This window comes from Cavia porcellus, unplaced genomic scaffold, assembly GCF_034190915.1.
Source record: "Cavia porcellus strain 051 isolate PalLab524CR breed Dunkin Hartley unplaced genomic scaffold, mCavPor4.1 scaffold_14, whole genome shotgun sequence".
In the NCBI taxonomy this organism is placed as follows: domain Eukaryota; kingdom Metazoa; phylum Chordata; class Mammalia; order Rodentia; family Caviidae; genus Cavia; species Cavia porcellus.
In genome coordinates this window covers 16999148-17024157 of record NW_026947497.1, presented here as the reverse complement: position 1 = coordinate 17024157, position 25010 = coordinate 16999148, and the positions used below count along the sequence as shown (strand labels likewise).

General features: G+C 43.7%; 1 protein-coding gene and 1 long non-coding RNA gene across 2 annotated transcripts in view; one reads left to right on the top strand and one right to left on the bottom strand.

The window, feature by feature from the left end:
• Nucleotides 1–25010, bottom strand: part of Synpo2 (synaptopodin 2) — a 177696-nt gene that overhangs the window by 16449 nt on the left and 136237 nt on the right. The window contains exon 4 of the mRNA XM_003476796.4: nt 22639–24836. Within this exon, the coding sequence (XP_003476844.1) occupies nt 22639–24836 (2198 nt within the window). The remainder of the gene's footprint in view (nt 1–22638; nt 24837–25010) is intronic.
• Nucleotides 1945–6644, top strand: LOC106029207 (uncharacterized). Its single transcript, XR_001202900.2, has 3 exons — nt 1945–2245; nt 2769–3015; nt 5684–6644. It is a non-coding gene; the product is annotated as an uncharacterized LOC106029207 (long non-coding RNA).

The window sequence follows — 25010 nt, the reverse complement described above, 5'->3', positions numbered from 1 at the left end:
GAGTTTTTGGACCCTAACCGTCGTTTGGTGCCACAGGACAAGTGACAGCTCACCCTCCGGACCATGGCTCATTTCTTGCCTGAATTAGGAAACATTTTTTCTAATTTCCAAAAGATGCCTCTACAATGCCTGATTCCCAATCTACGTACTCTTAAGATTAAAAGCACCATAAAAACTAAACAATTAACTTTTTACTGTCAGAAGGTTTGGCCGACCTACCCACTTATCAGCAACCCTTGGCCCAGAGAGGGGACATTTGACCCCTGTGTTCTCAAAAACCTCTATGATTTCTGTCAGTCTGGCAACAAGTTAACAGAGATCCCTTATATGCAGGCTTTCCTTGTTCTGAGAACACGCCCATCTCTCATTAAATCTTGTACCCCTACCCAGGTACTTTGAGCTAACTCTGCCGTGCCGCAAACTCTCCCCTCCTGCCCTCATGATCTGCTCAATGAAGTACCCCCAGTTTTTTATCGGCCACCGCCCACCTACCCCCAAAATTGTTCCTCGTCATTACCTCCTGCTGTGCGACCATCTTCCCCTCCCTCGACCCCCAATTCTCCCAGCAGCTCTAATCCCTCTGTGTCACAGTTATCTCCGGCCGTGCGATCCTTTCCCCCTCCCTCTCCTCTCCTGGGGCCCATAACTCTCCCAGCAGCTCCAATCCCTCTGTTAGCGCTTTCTCGCAGTCTCCAACCTCCTATTCTCCTGAGAATTCTCTATCCCCTACACCATTCTCACCTCCAGCCCACCATACTAGGTCTCGGTTGCTGTTTCCTTCTGGCAAGCTGCGTGACTGTTCCAGCTTGCGCTGGGAATGGTTGCCATGTTGCAGCCCTCTGCCACGTGACAGGATGCCGCCATCTTGGGACGGATCTCACGGTCAATTGGCGCCCCCTTGTGGCTCCTGTTGTGATCAGCAACAGCTACCCTGTTGTGGACCACATGACGGTTCATTGTGCTGTGGACAGCAATTTCATCACTGCAAGGCACACAGTGAGACGCCATCTGCCAGTGTTTCCTCATCCCAGGTTAACCAGCAGCTGCTCTGTAGCCACTCTACAGATAATTGCTCACACACATCTACTGGACAGATGGCTGCCCAATGGCCATCTACTCCACAATCTTCTCCTCAATCTCTGCTACCGCTTCGGGAGCAAGCTGGCCCTGAGGGACTTGTTAATATACATGTGACTTTCTCCCTTTCTGACTTATCTCAGATTACCCATAAATTAGGTAGCTTCTCTGTTGACCCACAGAATTATATCAGGGAATTTGAATTTATAACTAATTGTTATGATTTACATTTTAAGGATGTTTATGTGATTCTAAATATGACTCTCAGCTCACAAGAGCAAAATCAGCTGTGGCAAGCAGCTCGAGAAGAAGCTGATCACAGACATAAGGAGAACACCACTGATAATGACCCTGGGCCTGCAACTGTGCCAGAACAAGATCCTAACTGGAACTATCAAAACAGTGAAGGTTCGACAAAATTACATAAAATGATTGAGTGTCTGATTGTGGGCCTTAGTAAGATTGCTCACAAACATACTAACTATAACAAACTTTTAGAACAGATCCAGGAGGCTAATGAAAACCCAGCTGTGTTCCTAAATCAGCTTCAGGAAACCTTAATTAAGTTTACTAATGTGAACCTAGACTCTCATGAAGGATAATTGTTGTTAACTCTTATTTTATTTCCCAGTCTGCTCCTGATATTCGTGCAAAATTACAAAAGGTTGAACACGGCCCTCAAACTCTGCAAGGGGATCTACTTAAATTAGTTTTCCATGTCTTCAACAGCAGAGATAAAATTCAAAAAAAGGAAAAGCAAGCTCAAAAATTAAAGTTTGCTAAATATCAGTCTGATCTCTTAGCAGTGACACTTGGGGCTCCCAGGACAAGAAATCCAAAACAAGGTGTGGCTGCCCAAGTCCCACCCGGACTGTGCTTCAAATGCAGCAAACAAGGATACTGGGCAAAAGATTGCCCTAACCCTGGCATTTCTCTAGGACCATGTCCATACTGCAACCTTAAAGGGCATTGGAAGAGTGACTGTCCTAGCTGCCAGAGAGCAGATAAGCCATCCTCTAATCCCTCGCCCTCACAGGAGACTCTGTCAATGCCAGATTCGTTGCTGACTGATCTGCTCGGACTTGCTGCAGAAGATTGGTGGGGCTCGGGGCTCACAGTCCCACTCTGGTAACCTTGTCAGAGCCCCGAGTCTCACTGCAGCTCTCAGGTAAGATAATATCTCTGCTTGTAGATATGGGGGCGACTTATAGTGAACTTCCTGAATTTTCAGGACCTTGTAGTAAGTCCTTGATTTCTGTTGTGGGCGTTGATGGCCAGCCTACTCAACCTTTGCAAACTGGGCCTATCCCATGCTGATTCCAGACTCTTTTCTTTATCCATAGCTTCCTAGTAATTCCAACATGTCCCACACCCATTTTAGGTAGACACCTTCTTCAAAAGCTGTAGGGAGCCGAGCGACAGCCCATTGCTGCCTCCCTGCCTCTCTCTCTCCTATGGGCACTGCGTCTGCCTACATTAACCATAATCCTCTCCTGCTTACGTCACATACCCGGACGTGACGGTGACCCTGTTGTATTCATCCCCATAGCCTCTTCCTGTCCCACCTGCCCTTGGCCTATAAAAGAGGTAATCATTTCCGGAATAAACTGGGGGCTTGATCGGATTCTCTCGACTTGCTTCCATCTCTTTTTGTCTCCCCTGTCTTTATTTAATCCCTGTTCCACCTCCAGGTGCACCCCATGGATTGATCCACAGGCCGGATCAAGTGGTGCCCAACGTGGGGCTCCTGGGACAGAGGAGTCAACGAGGGAGCCATTCAACACAGCCAGCTTAAACTGAAAGTGAAAGCAAATTGAACCAAAGACCACGGCGAGGAGGGAGCAAACTAAATCAAGGATTAAAGCTAAAAGTAACAGGACATTAAATCAAGTGCCGAGGCCTGTGCAGACTACTACCCAACATCCTGCCCAAGTCATGGTGAGTGAACGGCGACCCCATTCCCTTTCCCGGACATGGGTCAAGCATTGAATGAACATGAAGTGTTCGTGGGAGGCCTTATAAAGGCATGAAAGACAAAAGGGGTCAGGGTTAGAACAAAAGAATTATTGCAGTATTTTTAATTTATCCATAAAGTTTGCCCTAGAGAGTTCTATAGATACCAAGAAGTGCAATAGAGTAAGAAATGCTTCAAAAGATTATTATAGGTTTTCGTTTCAGAAAAGATTCTGGTGACCACCTTTGCGTATTGGAATTTAATCTCTGAGCTGCTTGCCCAGCGACATGCAGATCCTCAGATTGAGGAGACGGTCGCACAAGGCCTTATAGTGCTCCTAAGATAGCGCCTGTTTCCAGCAAGCCTCATAGCGCTCTTAAAATGGCACTTGCCTCACTTCCACCACATCAGCGTGGGTCCCTCCCCAAAATTGTGTTTCTGGTGACGGAAGCAAAGGTACCTCCCCAAGATGACACTGCACAGCCGCTAGACGGCACGGGGGCTGTGCCGCTAGCTCCACGAATCATTAGGACACATACGCCATTCACAGTGGCAACTTTAAAAGAATTAAAGACAGCCGTTGCCCAATATGGCCTTACAGTGGCTTTCACTCTTGCTGTTTTAAATTCTCTGGCTGACGGCTGGCTCACACGTACAGATTGGCAAAGATTGGCCCAAGTGACTTTATCGGGTGGCAATCATCTTTTTAAAAATCAGAATACACAAAAAATTGCAAAGAGACCACCAGGCACAATACACAAGCCAGCAATGGGTTCGACCTTAATATGTTAATAGTAAAAGATGCCTATGCATGCAGAGAAGCTCAAAAAGAGTTTAATCCAACACTTTTTGCTCAAATTCAAAAAGCAGCTACTCAAGCATGGAGAAAGCTACCTGCAAAAGGTAATATGAGCTCCTCTCTCACTAGCATTAAGCAAGGCCCAGATAAACCCTTTTCAGAGTTTGTTGATTGTTTGATTGCTGCTGTTAGTGGAGTCTTTAGCCACACTGATAAAGGCACTGATTTTGTTAAACAGCTGGTTTTTAAAGGTACTGGCACTGTCTGCTGGGCTGCTATCAGACCTCATAAAAATAGAACAGGCCTAACAAGATATATACACCTTTGCTGTGGCTGCTGTCTTGCAGGGGTTTGCAGTTGGACAGTTCTTATCTCAAAAGCATAAACAAGACTGTTTTACCTGTAGAGAGACTGGTCATTTTACAAAAAAAAAAAAAAAAAAAACAAAAAAAACTCCAGAGATAGAGATTCCAATGTCAATTACTTTGACTCATTTAACTGATCGGAGTGATATTGGTCTAGTCTCTTAAGTTTAATTTCAGTATATGTAAGGATGGGGACAGCTGCTAAAAAAATGAGACACACTATGGTAGTTATTATTGTCTTTTCCAATGTCAGATCTTAAAAACCTGAGAAGCCTTCATCATCCTGTAGTGATTTGATTAGTTCTATAATATGCAGTGTGTATTTAATGTGCTTAAAGATGGGCACAACTGTTTGGAGGAAACTAGAGACAATTAAGTAAATAGTAAAGATCTCCAGTAGACTTGCTTTGAAATCTGTATTTCTTTAAATCTTTTTTTAAAATGGTTTTGTTCTGTTTTGATATGTTTGGTATTGCCCTCTTTGAGATAACAAAGAAGTGTGTAGGGCTGATAATCATATTACTAAGTTTTTGTTGGATCATTGAGCAGAACTGTTGGCAATGTCACTGTTTGGATGTTATTTTACATGCTTTAATTTTGTAACCTGGATGGCTGTTTCTGGGATGACAATGTGTAACTTATCAACTGTTGATTTCTTACCATTTATTTTTCTGTAATTCTGTATTAAGATCACTATAAAACAAACCAGACAGATAGTAAAAAATTGCCTTTCTTGTGCCATGCACCTCCCAATTCCAAACTTTGGGGTTAATCCTAGGGGACTTATCCTCAATACATTATGGCGAATGGATGTCATCCACATTCCTGAGCTTTGGCAATCTTAAATATGTTCATTTATGATATCTTTAGTGGTTACATTTATACCTCTCCCCAGACTGCCAAAGCTACCAAATGTTATTAGCCATATGTTAACTACCTTCTCGGTTCTGAGATGCCCACAACAATTAAAGGCTGATAATGGTCCAGGCTATGCTAGTTCTGCCTTTGTTCATTTCTGTCAACATCTTAATATTGATCATATAAAAGGCATACCTTATAACCCTCAAGGTCAAGGCATAGTTAAAAGGGCACATCTCTCCCTAAAACTCACTGTTGATAAAATAAAAAAGGGGAAATGGTACTCCACAAGGAGGACACCTAAAAATATTCTATCTCATTCCTTATTCATCCTTAATTTTTTAAATTTGGATGCTTCTGGACAGTCAGCAGCCATGCATTTTTGGCATTCTAAAACACAAAAGCAATTTGCTTCTATACTATAGAGAGACCCCTGACTAATTCATGGCATGGCCCTGACCCCATTCTCATATGGGGATGAGGCTCAGTGTGTGTTTACTCTCAACAAGATAGAGAAGCTAGATGGTTACCTGAGTGCCTCATAAAACAAGTAGACAGTTCTTCAAAGACCCCATGCAATCCAGGAATAATGTCATTTCCTGAGGCACAATCCCCTGTGTTCTCTTACAGGTGACACAACCCCCTGGAGCCTTATGCTGCCTACTCAGCCTCTTCCTTGAGCCATACTACACCCATGGTGGATTTAGACCCCTGCCAAACAGACTACAACTGCTGACAGCCATGCACAGAACCCCCTATGACTGCAGAAGAGGCTCTTCTCAGTCTAGAGAAACATAAACCAGCCAAATAGACTGCGTCCAGTGTTATGCGAGATAAGCTCCAAGACATAGGAGAATGACTTCAACAGAGATACCAACAAATGGCTGCCAACCCTTTCTCCTCGATATGTGTGTGTGTGTGGGGGGGCTTTTCCCTTACCTAGTGCCCCTTTTGGGTCCCCTAGCTGCCTTGTTGCTTCTCCTTTCTGTGAGTCCTTGTATTTTTCAGAGGATTACGATGCTCATTAATAACCAGATAGATGCATTTATGGCAAAGCCCATTCAAGTACACTATCATCAGCTGGAGATGGCAGATCAACAAACCTACTGGGAAGGAATTCCCACGAGTAGCCCATATGATGATGTGGCTTAACTGCCCTGGGGCAATGGACAGACAGTCAGAGATGGGCAACTAGGACATGCATGTTAATTCCAAAGGCCACCTAAGACAGGCACAAGACCAACTGATGTTCTGCAAGCCCATGATGGGTAAAGCCTGGTTGGGTTCATGCAATGAGGTCCTTGACCTAAGACAGATGCTGTCCGGCAGGGCCTGCCATACTCCTGATTAAATAATATAGAAAGGGAGGAGATGTAGGGAGCCGAGCAACAGCCCATTGCTGCCTCCCTGCCTCTCTCTCTCCTATGGGCACTGCGTCTGCCTACATTAACCATAATCCTCTCCTGCTTACGTCACATACCCGGACGTGACGGTGACCCTGTTGTATTCATCCCCATAGCCTCTTCCTGTCCCACCTCCCGCTCTTGGCCTATAAAAGAGGTAATCACTTCCGGAATAAACTGGGGGCTTGATCGGATTCTCTCGACTTGCTTCTATCTCTCTTTGTCTCCCCCATGTCTTTATTTAATCCCCATTCTGCCTCCAGGTACACCCCATGGATTGATCCACAGGCCGGATCAAAAAGCTTAACTTCTCCTTTAGTTTCTCTCTCCCCACAGCCCTAATCCTCCAAACAGCCTCACAATGCATTGCAAAGCTAGTCCCTCCCCTTTCTTCTTCTCTGGTTGACCCCATAGTTTGGGACACATCCAATCCCACTCTGTCTACACGTGCCATGCCTGTTTTAATCTGTCTCAGGGATCCCTCAATTTTTCCTGTGTTCCCCATAGCTCCCCAACATTTAAGGGGACTTAAACCCATAATTAACTGCCTTATGGGCAATGGTTTTTCTTAAACCTACCCATTCACCCCACAATACTCCCATTCTCCCAGTACTCAAGCCTGATGGGTCCTATCGCCTAGTTCAGGACATTAGGGTAATTAACAGTGCTGTTACCCTGACTCACCCAGTCGTGCTAAATCCCTATACCATGCTCTCTCATATCCCTCCCTCCACCACTCACTTTACAGTTATAGATCTTAAAGATGCCTTCTTTACTAACCCCCTACACCCTGATTGCCAGAACCTCTTTGGGTTTACATGGACTGACCCAGACACTCTCAGGTTTCAACAACTTATTTGGACAGTGCTCCCCCAAGGGTTCAGAGACAGTCCCTGCTTCTTTAGTCAAGCTCTCGCTACTGACCTCACAGAACTTGATCTCAAACCTAGTGTTCTTCTTCAATACACAGACAACCTTCTATTATGTTTTCCATTCCATATGTTAGCCATACACCATTCATCCAGTCTTATTAATTTCCTTGCTAGTCATGGATACAGGGTCTCTCCTGCTAAAGCCCAGATAGCCTCACCAAAAGTCAAATACCTAGGTCTCACTCTGACCCCCACCACACGTTCCATCACCTCAGATCATAAGGCAATTCTTCGTGATCTCCAGGTGCCCACAACTAACAACAGGTTACATCTTTCCTAGGTTTAGCTAATTTCTTTCATCTCTGGATTCCTAGCTTTGCAGCCTTAGCTCAACCCCTCTACAAGGCCACTAAGGGTCCCTTATCGGAACCCCTGGATCCTACTAGGCCCATACATGCCTCCTTTCATAAATTAAAAGAGTCTCTCCTAAAAGCTCCAGCTCTTACCCTTCCTGATCCCATCCAACCTTTCATCCTATATGCTACTTATCAGGGCCACAATGCTATAGGTGTACTAGGACACAAAAAGGACCTTCTTTTCAAACAGTAGCTTACTTGTCAAAACAGTTAGATCACAGTAAAAGGATGGGCTCCTTGTCTCTGAGCTCTTGCAGCTGCAGCCCTCCTGACACAGGAAGCTAATAAGTTTACATTAGGGCAATCTATTACAGTATGCTCACCTCATCACCTACGTGAGCTTATCTCACATAAGGTGCTCCCTGCCCTAATGATCCCTTCTCACCTTCAACAGGTACACTTAGCTCTCTCTCAAGACCCTTGTATCTCAATTGCAACTAGTGGTCCTCTTAATGTAGCAACCTTACTTCCCACCTCAGAGGGCCATCCTCATCATGATTGTATTGAGTTCCTACAGATAACTCCCACCCCTTTCTCTCACATCAGTAGCACACCTCTCTCTTTAGCCTTTGACACATGGTTCATAGATGGCAGTTCAACAAACACAGACAACCAAAAAAAGGCAGGATTCACAATAGTTAACCAGTCAAAAGTTATAGAGGCAAATCCACTGCCACCTGGCACCTTGTCACAGAGGGCAGAACTTATTGCCATTACAAGGGCTCTTACACTAGCAAAAGACAAGATTATAAATATATATACCGACTCAAAGTATACATTTAGCATTTTACACTCTCATGCCTCTATCTGGCAAGAACAGGGTTTTATTACCACTCAGGGAACCCCCATCATTAATGCTCCCCTTATGCTTAAACTTCTAGAGGCAGCCCAACTTCCAAAGCAGGCAGCAGTTATTCATTGTAGAGGACACCAAAACTCTACAGATCCTATTGCTCAAGGTAATGCCTTTGCAGATTCACAAGCCAAGTTAGCTGCACAAGGGCCCTGCCTTTCTCATCTTCTCCCGTTAGTCCCAAATGGTCTACCTCAGCCTAATTATTCACCAGAGCAGTTACAGCTACTTCATAAACCAGGCTACACACAAAACACTCAGGGATGGATTTTTCAGGGATCTAAACTTGTTCTCCCACATCAACAGGCCTTAGACATCATCATTGACTTACACTACTGTTTTCATCTAGGATCACAGGCCCTATACAAACTCTTAGCCCCAATAGTCACACACCCTTCTCTAAAAGCTATCATTCTTAAGATTACTCACACCTGTTATCTCTGTGCTGGGACCTCTCCTCGGGGACGTATGGCACCCCCTTCCTTTCCTACCCATAAATTTCAGGGACACACCCCAGGTCAGGACTGGCAGGTAGATTTTACACACATGCCCCGCCACAAAACTCTCAAATATCTTCTCACCAAAGTCATATTACAAGAAATCATTCCAAGGTTTGGTCTACCTCAGAGTATTCAGTCAGATAACGGTCCCACCTTTATTTCTCAGATCACTCAACAAGTATCCTCAAGCTTACACATCAGCTGCCACCTACACATCCCATACCATCCACAATCCTCAGGGAAAGTAGAAAAGGCAAGTGGCCCCATAAAGACACACCTTACAAAACTCACTTTAGAACTACACCAACCTTGACCTCAACTTTTGCCCTTAGCCTTAGCCAAGCTCAGGGCACTCCCCCAGGCTCCTACTTTCTTAAGTCCTTTTGAACTTATGTATGGCAGGCCATTCTTATTCCACAATCTTCCTACTCCCCAAAATCTCCCTCCCCTGGCTGACTATGTCCCAGTCTTCTCCTTCCTCCGACACCTGTTGCAACAACATGCTGATCTCTGCCTTCCACAACCTTCTGGAGAGGCCAAACCAGATCCTCCCATATCCCCAGGAGATCTAATTTATTTCAAATGTTCTAAATCCATAGGACTACAACCAAGGTGGAATGCCCCTATCTGGTCTACTTGGCTACCCCTACAGTGGTCAAAGTTGCTGGACTCCCATCCTGGTTTCACATCACTCAGGCTAAGAGGTGCCCTCCCAGCCCTAAATCTGATCATTCTGAATGGTCATCTCATCTTCTGTCGCCCACCCATCTCTGTTTCACGAAGGCCTCAGAGCCACAGTTAACAGGCTAATTCATGTTTTTGTATCCACTTTGGTTCCTAATTTCTTACGTTCTATTAATGATCATTTTTACAGCAGGACTTTTAACAGTATTTCCTACAGAGTCCAACGTCATGCATACCAGAGACAAGTTTTATACACCTACCCTCTTAACTTTTATGCTTTCAGATGGGGGAGTAATCACCTCTCATAACTTCATTCCTCCTAACCCCACGTTTAATTTTCAGAATTCTACCTCACCGTGACAATGATCCTACCTCAACATCATCTTGATATAATGACATGTCTAAATCAAAGGCACCTTTCCCTTTACCTCACCTGGGTCCTTAAATATGACAGTGCCATGTCTCCTCATAACATTTTGTTTCTTTGTTTTTCCAATCTAACATATGTGCATTCACCAATGAAGTTGTCCTGGCTAAAACACCTGGCACCAGCGTCTACCTGGGCATCAACCGTCATCCCATCGACTTCCCTAGACTTCAGTACAGCACCCCCTGCTAGCAGGAAGTAGTTAAAGAGAGAAATCTTCACCCATTTTCAGTAAGTGTGTTCCAAACAGAGGAAAGATTCTGAGGGTTTCTAATGGCAGTGTCTTTCACTGTAACAAGTTTTTTCAAATTGAAACATTCACTATATTTTTACATCACACCTCATACATTGCTAGTCATGATCTTATGCTTTTTTAAGTGCAAAAGGGAAATTTGCAAATATTTTTATCAGAAGTGTTTCAGGTTCATTTCTTCAAAACAGGAAGAACTGACTTCACTGGAAAGCACTAATCCCAGAGATATCTGCAGTCTGTCATTAATGGTTCAAGGGGTATCTTGCAAGACATGAGAATTCTTGTCTACTTACCTAACTTTTAAAATTAGAGAACAAATACTTAATTTGCCCTTGATGCTAGCTATTATTACAATTGTTGTCTATTGGCATAGCTTTCTTAATGGACTCTCAAATCTGTAATGTGTAATTATGTAGACATAACACAACATGTTAATTTGACAGCAAAAAGATCTTATTTGTTATTGTTTCTCTGACTTTTTCCCATCTCTATTTACCTTCATTTTAACCTGATGTTATGTATTTATTGACCATTTCAAGTACTATATATATATATATATATGTATGTATATATATATATATATATATACATATTCATTTTTAGTGTTTATGTGGCAAATGCATTCATGAACTTACAAAGAAAACCTTTTGCATCAACCATCAACCAGAAAGCCTACATCAACCTCCTTAGCTGCTTTGAATGTTTAGTTTTAGCCTAAGACAAGCTTTGAATGTTTAGTTTTAGCCTGAGACAAAAGATAAATTCTGAAGGCGACAAAATGTCTAGACTTCACAAATACACATTTAAGACTGAGAAAGGGAGAGACAAATCCTCCAGGAATTCTTGTATCTGAGGTTCTTACACATTTATCCATTTTTTTAAAATGCTGGGGATAGGAAAGAGAAAACCTGTCAACCTTACCCACTTGAAGAAAGATTTTGACACCAAAGTGTACCTCTCTTTTGGTTTGATCTATGTCTTAAAAATCATTAGATACTCTCTGGTAGTGGGGTGCAGGTTTTGCTTTGCTTCGCTGCAGTCCTGGAGATTGAACCTACCTCTGAACTACAGCGGTGGCTTACTGATTTATTTATTTAAATTTGGAGACAGGATCTCCTTGTCCAGCCTGGCCTTAAACTTGCCTGCCCACCCTCCCACGCCAAGTAGCTGGGGTTACAGGTGATGGGGAGGGGCTTATTTTCATTTTAACAATCAAAAGAGCACAAAATTCACCACATTCTAAAACATCCGTGTGTCTTTTAGTCCTTATTCTTCAGCGTTGTCTACTTCAGGGCTGCTGGATCCCCGCTTGACCACTAGCTGGGATCACGCACACACATGCGCAGAGAGCCGGGCTGCAGCATAGTCAGCCCTGCACCCCCAAATCCTCAGCTCTCCTTCTGATCTTTCGTCCTCTCATTGATAAAGGCACAAGAATATCTCTCAGGTTCCACAACTTCCAAACACATCGCTCCTTTTTTTGCTTTAGAAACAGACTTCCGCTCATCAAAGGTTTGCTAACAATGCGCTGGCGGGGATTAAAGCGCCCCTGCTGGGCCTACCTGTCCTTTGTCCCCCACAAGTCTGTGATCCTAAGCACCCTGTGTCCAGTGGTGAGTTTTGCTGATCCCTGACACTATTTTCCCGGGTTAATGTTAAACAAAAATACTGAGGTGTTTTTTTCCCCCAGAGTTATGCAAAAAGTGCATGAATTTCCTTTTAATTGTGTGAGTTTTACAAGCCAATTTATTTTCATTTGAAAAAGCTAATTAAAGTGCTTCAAATTCTCCAGGGTCCCAAGAGCGTTTTGAATACTGCCAGAGCGATTGAAATTAATTAGTAAGAACACTTTTGATAGGAGATAGCCCGCTCCAGGTCCCCACAGTCAAGGGAAGTCACACAATTGTTGCCCCAGAGATAAACCCAAAAACCTAAGAACTCGGTCAGCTTAGGTGATAAAATTGTTATCCCTTCCATTTCTAGGAATAGTTATGCTCGCAGTCCATCAGAGGCAAGGAGCCAGATAAAATCAAGTCTCAAAGTCCCCCTTTGTCTCTCTTTTTAAAACAAGGATTTGAAGCAAATTGCAGAGCCCCAGGCTGGGAACGCTGCCGGCAGAGCCCTTTGCGGAAAAGGGGAGAGGGTTTGCCGCCACCTCCCGGGCGCTTCGAGGAGAGGAGGGCTGGCCGGGGCCCAGCTCCAGCCTCGCCCGGGCGCCACCGAGACCCTGCAAGCAGGTGCAGTCCGCAGTCTGGCTGTGCCTGGCTGGATACACATGAAGACTATTTATGGGCTTTACAGAATAAACTTCACTTAAGTGCTTGGAGTAGTAGGAAAAAGTGTGGTGGTTTCTTTTCTTTCTTTTATTTTTTATTTTTTTGCATTACTAGGATGGAACCCATCACCTTACATACGCTATGCATGTTTTCTGCCACTGAGCCACACTGCCAATCTTTGTATTTTACTTTAGTTTTTATTGTATTTTTTGAGACAAGGTATTACTAAGTTGCCCAGGCTAGCCTCAAACTGCTAGCTTCTGCCTCAGCCTCCCATGTAGCTGGAATTATACAGGTTTGTACCACTGCTCCAAATTAGAAAAGGAATTTTAAACCTGTGCTGCGCAGGTCCTTAGCATCAGAAATGCTGGGGGGTGGGGAGGGGTGCTACAAAAACAAATTCTGAGGCTTCCACCCGGACGTAGTCTAACCCGGACAAGGGGAATTTTAAACTCTCCTTGGGAAGGAAAGCTGAAAAACTAGCCAGACATGGTGGGGCACGCCAGTAATCCCAGCACTTGGGAGCCTGAGGCAGGAGGATCACTGAAGTTTGAGACCAACCTGGGCTACATAGTGAGACCCTCCCTGCCTTAAATAATAAAATAAAATAAAATAAAATAAAATAAAATAAAATAAAATAAAATAAAATAATGTGCTTGGGTTTTTTTTTTTGTCTTTTTCCTTTTTGTCGGTACTGGGGATCGAACTCCTGACTGCCTGCTTGCAAGGCAGGTGCTTATGCCGCTGAGCTAAATCTCCACCCCCAATAAAATAAAATACTCAAAGTGAAAAGCTGTGTCAAAACACTACAAAGGCAATAAGGCAGTATTTTGCTCCAATAAATATTCCATATATAAAGGTAATCATTAGTTAGTGAACTGAGGTATACACTTAAAATCAAAAGTTTTAAGTGATATATTTTGCTTTACTGTTTATTTCACTCCCGCCACCCACAGTGAGCAGTGACATTCCCTTGGGTATTTCATCATGCAGATTTCAAAATCTGTTGATCCCCTATTGGGCTCCTATGCTAAATTACGATCAGCCTCATCTGATAAATACTGACAAACAGTCCAGCAGGCCAGACTCCCACCACCAGATTCTGAGTATGACTAAAAAACAAACCAGAGGACTCTACAGCTGATTGTAGAAGAATTCTTGCCTTAAACTAACCCTTTCCATTCAGATTCTTAGCTCTAGAAAATGGTCAGGAGGGCAATTTTTTAAGAGGGCATGTCTTTTATACATCTGAGATACACTAGGAGGAAGAAAAAAAGAGCTAAAGAGTATGAAACACAAGAAGGAGAAGTGGTTTTGTTTTGTTTTTAAATATAAGCGTCACAAAGGAAAACTAAGTCAATTTAATTGTATTTGAAAGAAAAGTTATTTGGCTTCAGATAAAATTTTCACAATCTTAGCTTGTTTTGACTTTTTTATTCTCTTCCTGACTGCTGCTCCTGGCTCAGACAGATTCCAAAATATCAGAAAACCCACAGACATTCCCTCTGTCTGCAAGGCAGCCTGACTGCTGGGCTCCTCCCACAGCAGTCCTGCTTCTGAGAATTGTTTTCATCACTTGTCCTGGGAGCTGGGAGCCTGCTCTGTTCAGGAGACTGCTCCTGTTTTTGGAAAATGATCCTGCCTCTCAAGCAAGGGGATCAGTTACTCTGCACAGGCCAGGTTGCTGACCCTTTGTCCTAGGACAGAGCTTGAGAGCAGGGATGGGGACAGCTGTGAGCTGTGCCCCAGAGGTCAGGTGGTGCTGCCCGCCAGAGCCCAACTGTCACAGAGCCACAGAAGTGGGGTAGTCTTGGGGATGGGCTGCCAACTGCTCCACTCTCTGTGGGATAGCCTGTTTAAGCCTCTCAGATCCTGCTAGGACCTTACTAAGGATACCACCTATCCTATTTTGAGAATGTGTTTGATTTACAAGCATTTCCCCATAAGGGCTCTCTTTATGTTGCTAACTATGCCACATGTGTTCCATCTATTACTGGTGCTTTAAATTGAGCAGAGTACCTTACTACGGGTAGGTTCTCAAAGCTGATGTTAATCTTATATTTTTAAAATATGAAAGCCACTTTTTGCATCCTGGCCTCATGTTTGTAAAAACTATGCTAGTACAGCTGATGAACACAGAGTAGAAAAATATTCACAAGCAGGCTGAATAGAGTGTAAAGATATAAAGCATCGGTAAGAAGAAAAATGTCAGGAGGTGAAGAGCCCTCACTTAAACACTTCTGGGAGTAGATTTCTGATATCAGTACAGCATTTACATAGATAACTGCTTCTGATTGTATTTTTCATTTGTTTGTTTTGTTTTTTCTATTCTAGGTGGAGTACATCCTTTAAACTGGGACTCATATTAACAGAGAACACAAAGAACTTATTTAATTGTTCCTTTTCTTCCTGAAGGTTTTTGAAACAGTAGCATAGCTATTGTTCATGGAGCAAATAGATATTAATGTCTAATCTGTGTTGAATACTTTCTGTGTGCTGGTCACTGTTCTATACATGTAATGCATATTGATTCATTTAATCGTAACAGTTTGTGAGATGCATTTGTTATGGCATGCATAACACAGTGGGGTGCTCAAGCACAGTGCAGCTGGTTTACTTGCTTCAAGTCTTCTGATTCAGGCCAGGCCATTTGACCCCAGAAACTTCACTCTTAACCTCTTCGAACTGTGCTTCAGTGCCCTCGCTGTGTAGCTCACAATCTCTCCTAATTGTATGTAGAGTTCATTTAAGTTCGTTTTGCTTCCCCCAAATCAAATTGTGTTTTTAATTTATAAATTATGAAAAACATTTTCTGCATTATTGTCGCTAGCATTTAGAGATGTTTTTCTGCAGCACCATTTTCTCGTTTTCTTCTATCTGCCTAGTGCAAGTTAGCACAGCTCTATTAAATAGATGATGCTAGTTGAGTGGAAGGGGTGGGAGTTTGAGGCATTTAAACCAATTTTTAGTGATATTCATTCATCTGACAGCAGCAAAGTGGTGGGCTTCCCCGTGACACTTATGAGGTTATAAGCAAACAGGCCAATGGAAATATATATCACGGCTATTCCCACCCCTGATATACCCTTTTTGGAGTCACCCGACTTTAAGCTTTTTCAATTATTGCTTATTTTGATTTAGAAGGTCTAAGGTAAGTTTTGAATTAATCCTGAGGCATGCAAAACTTAATCACCTCTGACGAGTGATTCCTTTCCATATGACCTGAGTGTTCTAGAGAGGGGCATCCATGGACTGGCAGAAGGCTGGTTCTGAGTCTTAGCCTACCTTTTGGACCAGGTCCTTGAGTTTCCTTTACCTTCATTTTCTCACCTCCAAGTCAATGACAATGGGGCCTGCCTTGAATTGTAGTTATTTTGTAACGCTAAAAACACTAAACATTTGCCATGTAGCTAGGGCACCTAGCACACAATAAACCCCAGAAGTCTCATCTACTTAGTAGTGTTATGATTTTCTTTTCTTTTTAAAAAACATATAGTCTTATGTAGTCCACCCTGACCTTGAACTCACGCTGAACTCAGGCTGACCTCAGACTTGAGATCCTTCTGCCTCATCCTCCCAAGTGCTGAGATTACAGGTGTTTGCCACTACTAAACCCAGCTAACGTTTATGATTTTCAGTGAGGCAGCAAAACTGAAGATGAGTTTTTACAACTAACCTAGAAACCCTCATCTCCTCTCCTTGAAGTTAGCAATGGGAATGTTCAAAGCCCATGTTTAGCATTCGTTATACTAGTTCTTTAGGAGATGTTTTCACAATAACAATGAGACACAGCTCAGAGAAAGAGAAACAACCGGAAAACATGTAAAGTGCAAACATGTCCTTTTGGAGAGGTCTTCAACAGAAATAGCTGTTGAGGAATCTTTGGGCGGGAGGGGCGCTCTGGAGCAGGAGGGACTTGCTCTCTGCTGGTCACCTGATGTGGGTGCCAGCTCCCTAGGGCCCCCGCAGTGGTGACTGGGGGATGCTCTGCAACACTAAATGCTGGTGATCGCTCAGCATAACTCTACAATTACTCTTTTCATATGCCTCATGTTTTTACTGGTTTTGCAATAAAGCAAGCTGGGTGTTGATTCAGTACTTAATAAGAAAATTCTCTGAATTATGTTTAGTCAGAATGGCGTAAAGCCAAGGACAGCATTTCCTTTTATGTAGAAACTTTGAATGCTTTATTTTTTGAATCGCATTCCTTCCCGCTCCTATTCCCAGTACAGCCCATATTCATCCTGAAACAGGAAAATGAAAGAATTTTGGGAACTCCCTTAAAACCACTATCAAATCCATCTGTTTTACTTCTAAAACAGGTGGTTCTTCCGCAGAAACTGGCTTTCATTTCCAACATGCTGTCTCAGCATGTGATATTACGAGCAGTCCTATGGAACTGGGGTTGTTCATTCGGTGTGGTCTAAACCACCCAGACAGTACACACAGAGCGGGTTCATGATGAATCTGTTTGGCCAAGATGTAGCTAATAGGTCTCAGGCAGCAAGGTTACCAGGCCTGCGAGACTGGTAAACCATGTGATTCATAAAATGCTCGAGTCTAACCTAATCTACCACTCATGAGCTTGGCGACCGTGGCATAAGTTGTTAGTCTTTCTGTGCTTCAAGTACTGCATCTGTCAAAGGGGAAAATTTCTCCTTTTCAGAGTAATTCTGAGGTGCAAATTGCATATCAGTTAAGAACGCAGATTGCAAAATAAATGCAGCGACCACTACTTCACACTGTGAAACCTTGGATGACTTACTCAGCTTTCGTTTCCTCACAATCCCATCTATAAGCCATAAAATGGGGCTTGTCACAGTGGTACCGATTTCATTAGGACCACGGGTCAAGGGGTTAACCCATGACAGATACTTGGCACAATTTAGGGCCAGAAGTTTTACTCAATTAATGTTAGCTATGGTTATCATTTGTGCAATACATTTCACATACTCCCTGGCACATAGGAGGGCTTAACACATTCGCTCTGATCCCCTACCCTCCCCTTCCCCTGGGCCCGGGAAGTGGACTGAATGGCTGCCACAGCATCCACCCTCACCGGGACCAAAATGCTTCACCTCACCGGGACCAAAATGCTTCACCTAAACACCGACTATTCCTCCAACTAAAAGTATCCAGGATTCCCTGGCTGCTAAAATGTGTCCCAAAGAAAACACAAAACACTGTGCTCTTTGTAATTTACTTCCAAGAATATGTGTCCCTTTATTCCTATAATATACATTTAACTCAGGGCCAGGTACAATCCTTTGATTTCCTTTTTTCCCCCAGGAAGAAATCAGTAATCGTTGCTGAGGAGTTGAAGAAGTGTGGCCTGTGAGAGCATGATCTCTCCATCATGCTTTGAATATTATCATTTTGGGTATTATGGCTGTCACAAAAAAGAAGGGGGGCAGGAAAGCAGGTTCCCTGTGACAGATTAGGGAATACATATATCTTAGAAACTGATTGGACCTGATAACATTAAGGAAATGATACTTCAAATTCTAAGGCCCCTCCAGATCATGGGGAATTTATTGGCTGGATGCACATAAGATGACTTCAGTTTTCATACTTGTTTTTAAACTGTACAAGGGGAAATAGAGTCCAGCCTCTGACAGACTTTTTCTGGTGTCAGGTCCTATGGGAATTAACTAGCCAGCTTCATGGCCCTCGATCAGCCCTGATGGGAAGTCTCGAGAAGAATTTAAACTCTGCATTTTCCCAGAATACTTGTTGACTCGGTCAGCAGCTTTGAAGTGATACAGGAGTCTTTGTGTCCCCTAGAGTCCAATGATACAGAGACATCAGACCAGTGAGGGTCACTGCTTCTGAGAATACAATGCTGGTTCTTGGAATTTACATACTTTTCTCATGAACTTGTAAAAAACATTTAGTACAAACATCACAACTCTGATGCCAGGAGGGAATGAAGATATGCCGCATATTTCCCTCTGGAAGCCTTTTGAAGCTCTTTAACTTTCACAAAATAATCACCTCTTTTTGAGGACTCTGGCTTCAAATACCCTCCCTGCCTAACTTGTAGTAACTCATTAAATAACTCCACTAATTTCTTTTTAAGAAAATCACCCTTACAGTGTTGGTGCTTCTAAGACCTTCTGATAAATATTTGTTTGAAATGATATACAGCAAAGTTATTTGAAAGATTACATTCACGCACTGACAACCAAATGTCTCCTGCTCTTAGGGAAGTCCCTCACAGAGTCTCATAGTCAGGGTGTCGGACGTGCCTACAGCGGTAAAATAACCTTCGGTGTCCTTTAACCCGGTGACTACAGACTGCAAAGTAGTCCCACACGTGCTCGTCCACCCTCTTTAAATGCGAATCTTTTGTTTCTGACATTTCAGATGTGACTTGTGCTAGAATGCGAGCTGTACGACAATTCCCAGGTGTCCCACAGAGACAGAAGTTGGCACTGTACAGAATAGATGAATGACCTAGGCTTATGTTAAGGAATTGTATATAGCCTGGATTGGTTTTCCTGTGGTTAAAAGAGTTGCTTCTTGTGAAGATTAAGTGAGATACTTCATGCAAAATAATATAGTTGATACACATCATCATTAGCACTCATACTAGATATATTCTGAAGTGCAAAGTTTTACATGTTCTAGAGTGACCACCCAAATGCCATAAAACACAGTCGGAAATGCATGCTTTGCAACACCAGTGGAGAGTCTACATTTCCTCTCTCAAAATGTGTTTACGATTGAAACATTCACAGTGAACTAGTAAACGTTCTACGAGTGAAATAGCAACACTCCGATCTCCAATCTCACCAGCTCTGTGATTCAATTTTTGCCCTTCAATAAGACGGAGGAGAACTTGCTGTACTTATATGCACATGGCATATTTCTTCTTCCCACAATCTTCAGGGTTGTGCTGATCACTATAGCACGTTTCTGCCAGGAAGAGAGCTTTGACACGTTACTGAGGGAAAGCTTGTGGAACTGTGCTTAATGACCCTCAGTGACCATGATTACCTTTAATGTATACTCTAGACCCTATAAACCACGCAGCAGATGTCTGAGGATGGTGGACAGAGACACCTGTTATAACACAGTTACTCAGGCATTGATTGTTTCTATAGTGCTGACAATGGAGACTGACTTGGGGGGCGCTCTAGCTAGGAGTAAATTTTTCAAAGAACCAGGGGAGCTGAAAGATGCTAAAAACTACACAAAGCTGCTCCCTCAACCCCTCACTAACCAATCAAACAATTGCCACCACACTAAAACCAGCCAGACTGAGATTGTAAAACAGGCCCAGTGGGCAGGAGGGTCTTTTCTCAAGTTCTAAAGCTCCCACCTGCCAAACTGATATCACTTCCAAAACCCCAGCTTGAATGTTGTCACACAGCTCCCTGGTGGGTGAGAGGGAAAGAAATCTTTCTTTCAGGGAGATGGCTTTGTCTTTCTTTCTCTCATTTGCATAGACCTCAGGATATCAGATTCTCTGCTGTGGATTTCATTTTGTAAAATTTCCACTTTCTTCTATAAATGAGACTGCATGGTCCAAGTGACCTCTACAACCAACTCCTGGTCAAAATTGTAGCTGTTTGACTGCATGCCTGACAGTCTTAGAAACTTTGTGTGAATCCTTCATAGTTCCCAGATGACTAAAAGATATAGTCAATGTTAGTTGTCTTTAGTCATCAGCTCCAAATAATGGCTCTGCTAAGACTGCCATCTGCCCAACAGGAAATGGACTGAAAACACTTCTCATCCCTACATACCACAAACCACTGGACAACTGGGAGTACTCCTAACCCGTTACCATCCTAGAATACTTTGGGACCCATATGCTCAGAGGGACTACCTGTGTGTTCCGTGTCTTTCCTCTAATCTATGCCATTCTTTTTGAGCTATGTTAAGAATGCAGTCATAAAAATGATCTCTTTTCCTACTTCACCTTTTTTGACTGTTCTATGAGAAAACAATGCAGAATGTACTGCATTCAACAGACTTCCTTTGCAGGAAATAAGTAATACAAACAACTGTGTTATATAAGTTATAAATTGCTTGTTCCTTTGTTCTGCATTAATCTTCCTAATTGACTTCCCAAAAAGGCAAATAAGAGACCAGAACACATCCTGCAGTAGCTTTGCCACCAATGCCAGTGAAAGATTTTACAGAGAAAAAGCAGAAGAATCAGCCCCATTATTTTTGCAACTGACTTAATTCTCTCTCTTTTTTTTTTTTATGTTATGTTTCACATATCTAAGCTTGCAGCTTTACAATGTATGGAGAAATGAATGCTTATAGAAAGGAAATTCTGATGTTTTAAGGGAAATATCAGAGAAGTGACTTAGGTCATCATAGCTTATACAAGAAAGATTTGCAAAAAATATGCACAATGAACAGATAAAGAAGAAAGTAATATTTTAATAGGATAGAGAAAAACATAGCAGATTGACAGTGACAGCAGAGAAAGAACAGGGATACAGAGATTTTCAGAGGATTCAAGTGACACTGTGTACCCTCAAACCAGGCAAGCTTTTCTAGGAGGCCTCTAAACATATCTACTGCAAAGAGTAGATGGTTCTCCTTGAAGCTGTCATACATGCTTTGTAGTTCTCTACATTAATTCATGTCAAATATTTTCCGTGGTTGGTTACACTCAGACTTAAAATAGATATGAGAAAGGTCTTCAGGTTTACTTTCAGTAACATTATTAACTTCATAGCCAGCTGGATGATGCCATGGTGTGTGACCAATCCAAATTTACAAGGTAACCTTGCCCGAATTATCCTGGTCCATCAAATATAAATAATAAAGTAAAAGTGCAAGAATAATATTGCAAGGAACAGTGGGAGAAGCACTTGTCAGAAAGCAAACGAACACAGGAAGAAAATCTGTGAGGTCATTCAGACAGGATGTTAGTAGTTTTGTGTTCTCACCCTACAGTCTCCGTGCACATGAAGCTCCTCACGCTTCACCATCAGCTCCTGCAGTCGGTCACCCTTCAGGTCCCAGCAGTGTGGTTTCCAAAGGGAAAACAACAGCCCTGTGTACATTTGTGTGCACCCTCCATTCACAGGTTGTTTCATTAGTCTGTACTCTACCACTTGCCTCAGCTGAAGAAAACAAATTTATGCTCTCATGGGCAGAGGAGATGTACAGTACTTATTTAGTTCCTTAAAGCCCTGGGAGGAAGGATGGCATAATCATCTCTAAAGATCATTATCCTTCTTGCATATCTTATTTACTTTAAATATGTCTTCGAAATGTAAGACTATCTGGCCAAAAAAAATCGAACATAGTAAGTGCCCAGTAATTATTAAGATCCTCTTTCTTACCCACTTCTTACCAAACCAACAATACCCTGTAAAACATTCTCTGTGGTGTCAACAGTTGCCTGTGACAGACCAGAGTTGATCCTGCTCTCTCTAGAGTTCTTATGCCCTTAACACTAGTAATAGAGATAAGCATGATTTAAAAGGGAACTCTCAGTCAATACAGGTTATATTTCCACTGCATTTGAACCTTTCGCCATGGGAGCACAGCTGATACCTTACACAATTGCTGTGTCCTAATGTTTGATAACACTAATCACTGTCTTTCTTATAGCTAAAGCATAAATCCTAAGTATCCTGCTTACTTAACGTAATGGCACATGTCCATTTTGGGATGCTCCCAGATTTTTTTAAGTGTGCAAAGAAGATAAATATGTTTTAAATCAATCTGAGTTGGATTTTTGACTCATTAAAAATACTATGCTCCTTGGACCCAGATTGGGAAGTGACACATGTGAAATTAAGTAAGTTGAGGATTTGTTAGGCGTTTGTTAGGGACTCAAGTGACACTGCAAACAATTCATTTCAAGCAAAGTGGACACTCAGTTTCAGCTACAAGATTACTCTTCCACCACAGATGGTTTCCACACCTGGATTGTGATACCACTTTTCTTGGCTGAGAACTTCGGCCTTGGTGCCACAAAATAAGATGAAGAGGCAGGTTCTTGCTTCGGAGAAGTGGGCACACTCACAGGCACTGGGGATGCGCTGACTGGGGAGGTGGCCTCTGCAAAGAAGGTGGGCTGAGAGCTGTAGGCTGGCACTGAGTACACAGATGAAGCCCGCACATTTGTGGGTGAGGTGGCATTCACTGGCCGGGAAGGAAGAGCTTGCTTCACAGCTGGGGCTGAATTGACCTTGACTGCTGCCTTGGGGGGAAGGCCATCCTTTGCATCTGGAGGTTGGAAAGTAAACAAGGATGCGTTGAGCTGATACGGCTGGTGCTTCATGACATCCAAGGCGTTGAGGGGTTTCTTGCCCTTTTTCTTGCTCACTTTGGCAGCCTGTGGCCCTGATGACTGAGACTTGACAGCAGCCAGTGGGTAGGAGGGAGAGTGGATAGGATTGTAGGCCACAGGAGGAGGTGCTCGGACGTTGGAGGAATACTTCCAACTGGCAGGTAGGGATGGAGTAGGAGACTGAGCCCGGGCAGCGTGGGCCTGGACGGTGTCGGAATCCACCACGTACTTCTCCATTCTCGACTGCCTCTTAGCAAAGAGCTGGGCTCCTTTCCCGCTCATTCCGGGAAGCTCGTTGGATGGTCCCGTTGCACCAGCATGAGCAGCATTGACTGTTGGTGTCATTGCTGTGGGCTTGGGGCTGTAATTCTGACCAGCCACTGCTACTGGTCGTCCTTTGAAGGTACCAGACAGATTCAGCGCACTTGCAGGCCGGGCAGGAGGACAGGAAGGCTGGGCTATTTTGATGGAGGACACCACTGTGCCCTGTGATGGGTTTGATACAGGGAAGGCAGGAGGTTGGTTGGTAGCCACTCCTGGAGACCAGACTGGAGAAACTGGGGTAACTGGCTGCGAGGATGAGGACTTGACTGCAGGTTTTGGAGCAACAGGAGGTGGGGTCTTTAGCTTAGCAGAGGAACTTTGCATGAAATTACAAGCCTCTGCTCCTAAACTGAGGTAGTCTTCTTCGGGTCCGGAGTCGCCCCCAGCTCCAGTGCCCCGTTTGCCTTCTGAATTTTGAAGAAGTGATAAGAGTTCAGGATTTGGGCTTACTTTGGGCTCTTTAAACGTGAACATGGGTTTTGTGGTGCTTCTCCTTTTGGCTTCCTGCAATATCCCTGTTCTTTTGGCCGGCACTGCAATCCTTTCATCCCGGGATGCTATCCTCTCAGAGGCATCATAAAAGGCTGGCTGGGACCACGGAGCAGGCTGTGGCCATGGAGGGGGCTGTGCTGGGCCAGCGATGGGACTTGTTACCCCTCTGGAGAAGGCGTCGGGTGGAGGAGTGACTGCAGAATAAGGTGGAGGAGCGGGGAAGTCCGAGGCAGGACTTGGGACGTTGTGGGTCGGGGAGAAGGGAGCTACTGGCTGGGTTGCAGAGCCTGGGAAGGGTTTGGCGGTTCTGTTCATCGGGGTCAGCCTCTGGGCCTCTGCTATCTCGGACCCTCCACTGAAGCCATTCTGTTGGGGGGCATGGCCCGGACTGTGGCTCAGCTGGATGTAGCTTCTGCTCACAGAGGTCTGCATTTTCACCGATTCCTCTTCTTTCTTTTGGTAAGAGCTCGTGGTTCTCAGGCCATCTGTCTGAGCAAGGTCTACTTCTCTGCCTGGCATTCCAACCACCCTTTCCTCTTCCTTCTGGGCTGTGATCTGATCCATTCTCTCCCTCCTCTTGGCAAACATGAGGGCTCCTTTTCCTGTGGTGTCTGGCAACATCTCCATCTTGTCCTCTCGGTTCAGTTTCTTCTCAATGTCCACCAGTCCAGAATCCCAGTCAAAGTTCACTACTTGGGCGTTGTCGTCAGTGTCAGACAGCAACTCTTCATCCACTTCGGACTCACTTGTGCCAAGAAATGCCCCTTGACACTTCTCCTCTCTGTCGCCTTCCTCCTCCTCCTCCTCCTCCTCCTCGTCTGCCTCTCTTTCAAGCTCGCCAGTACCGTAGCTGATGAGGGTGTACTTCCTGGCCCTCCGACGGCGCTTCTTAAACATCAACACCCCCTTGGAGTTGGGGTTGGGGGCATCCGTGAGGAGGAGGGCGATGCTCTTACATTTAGATTTTGCTTCTTTCACCTGCTTCTCTGACAGGCTCTCACTCCTCCTGAGACCTAGGAAAAGTACAAAAGCTGTAATGAGTTGAATTCAAGGAAGACTCCACTACAATCCCAAAACTGCCTTTCTCTGGGGAAAATGAAGATGTGAAAAAATTTTATAACTGGTTACTAAAATTTGAAAGAATTCAATTCACTTTCTTTTTCTTTTTTTGGTGTTGGGGTCAAACC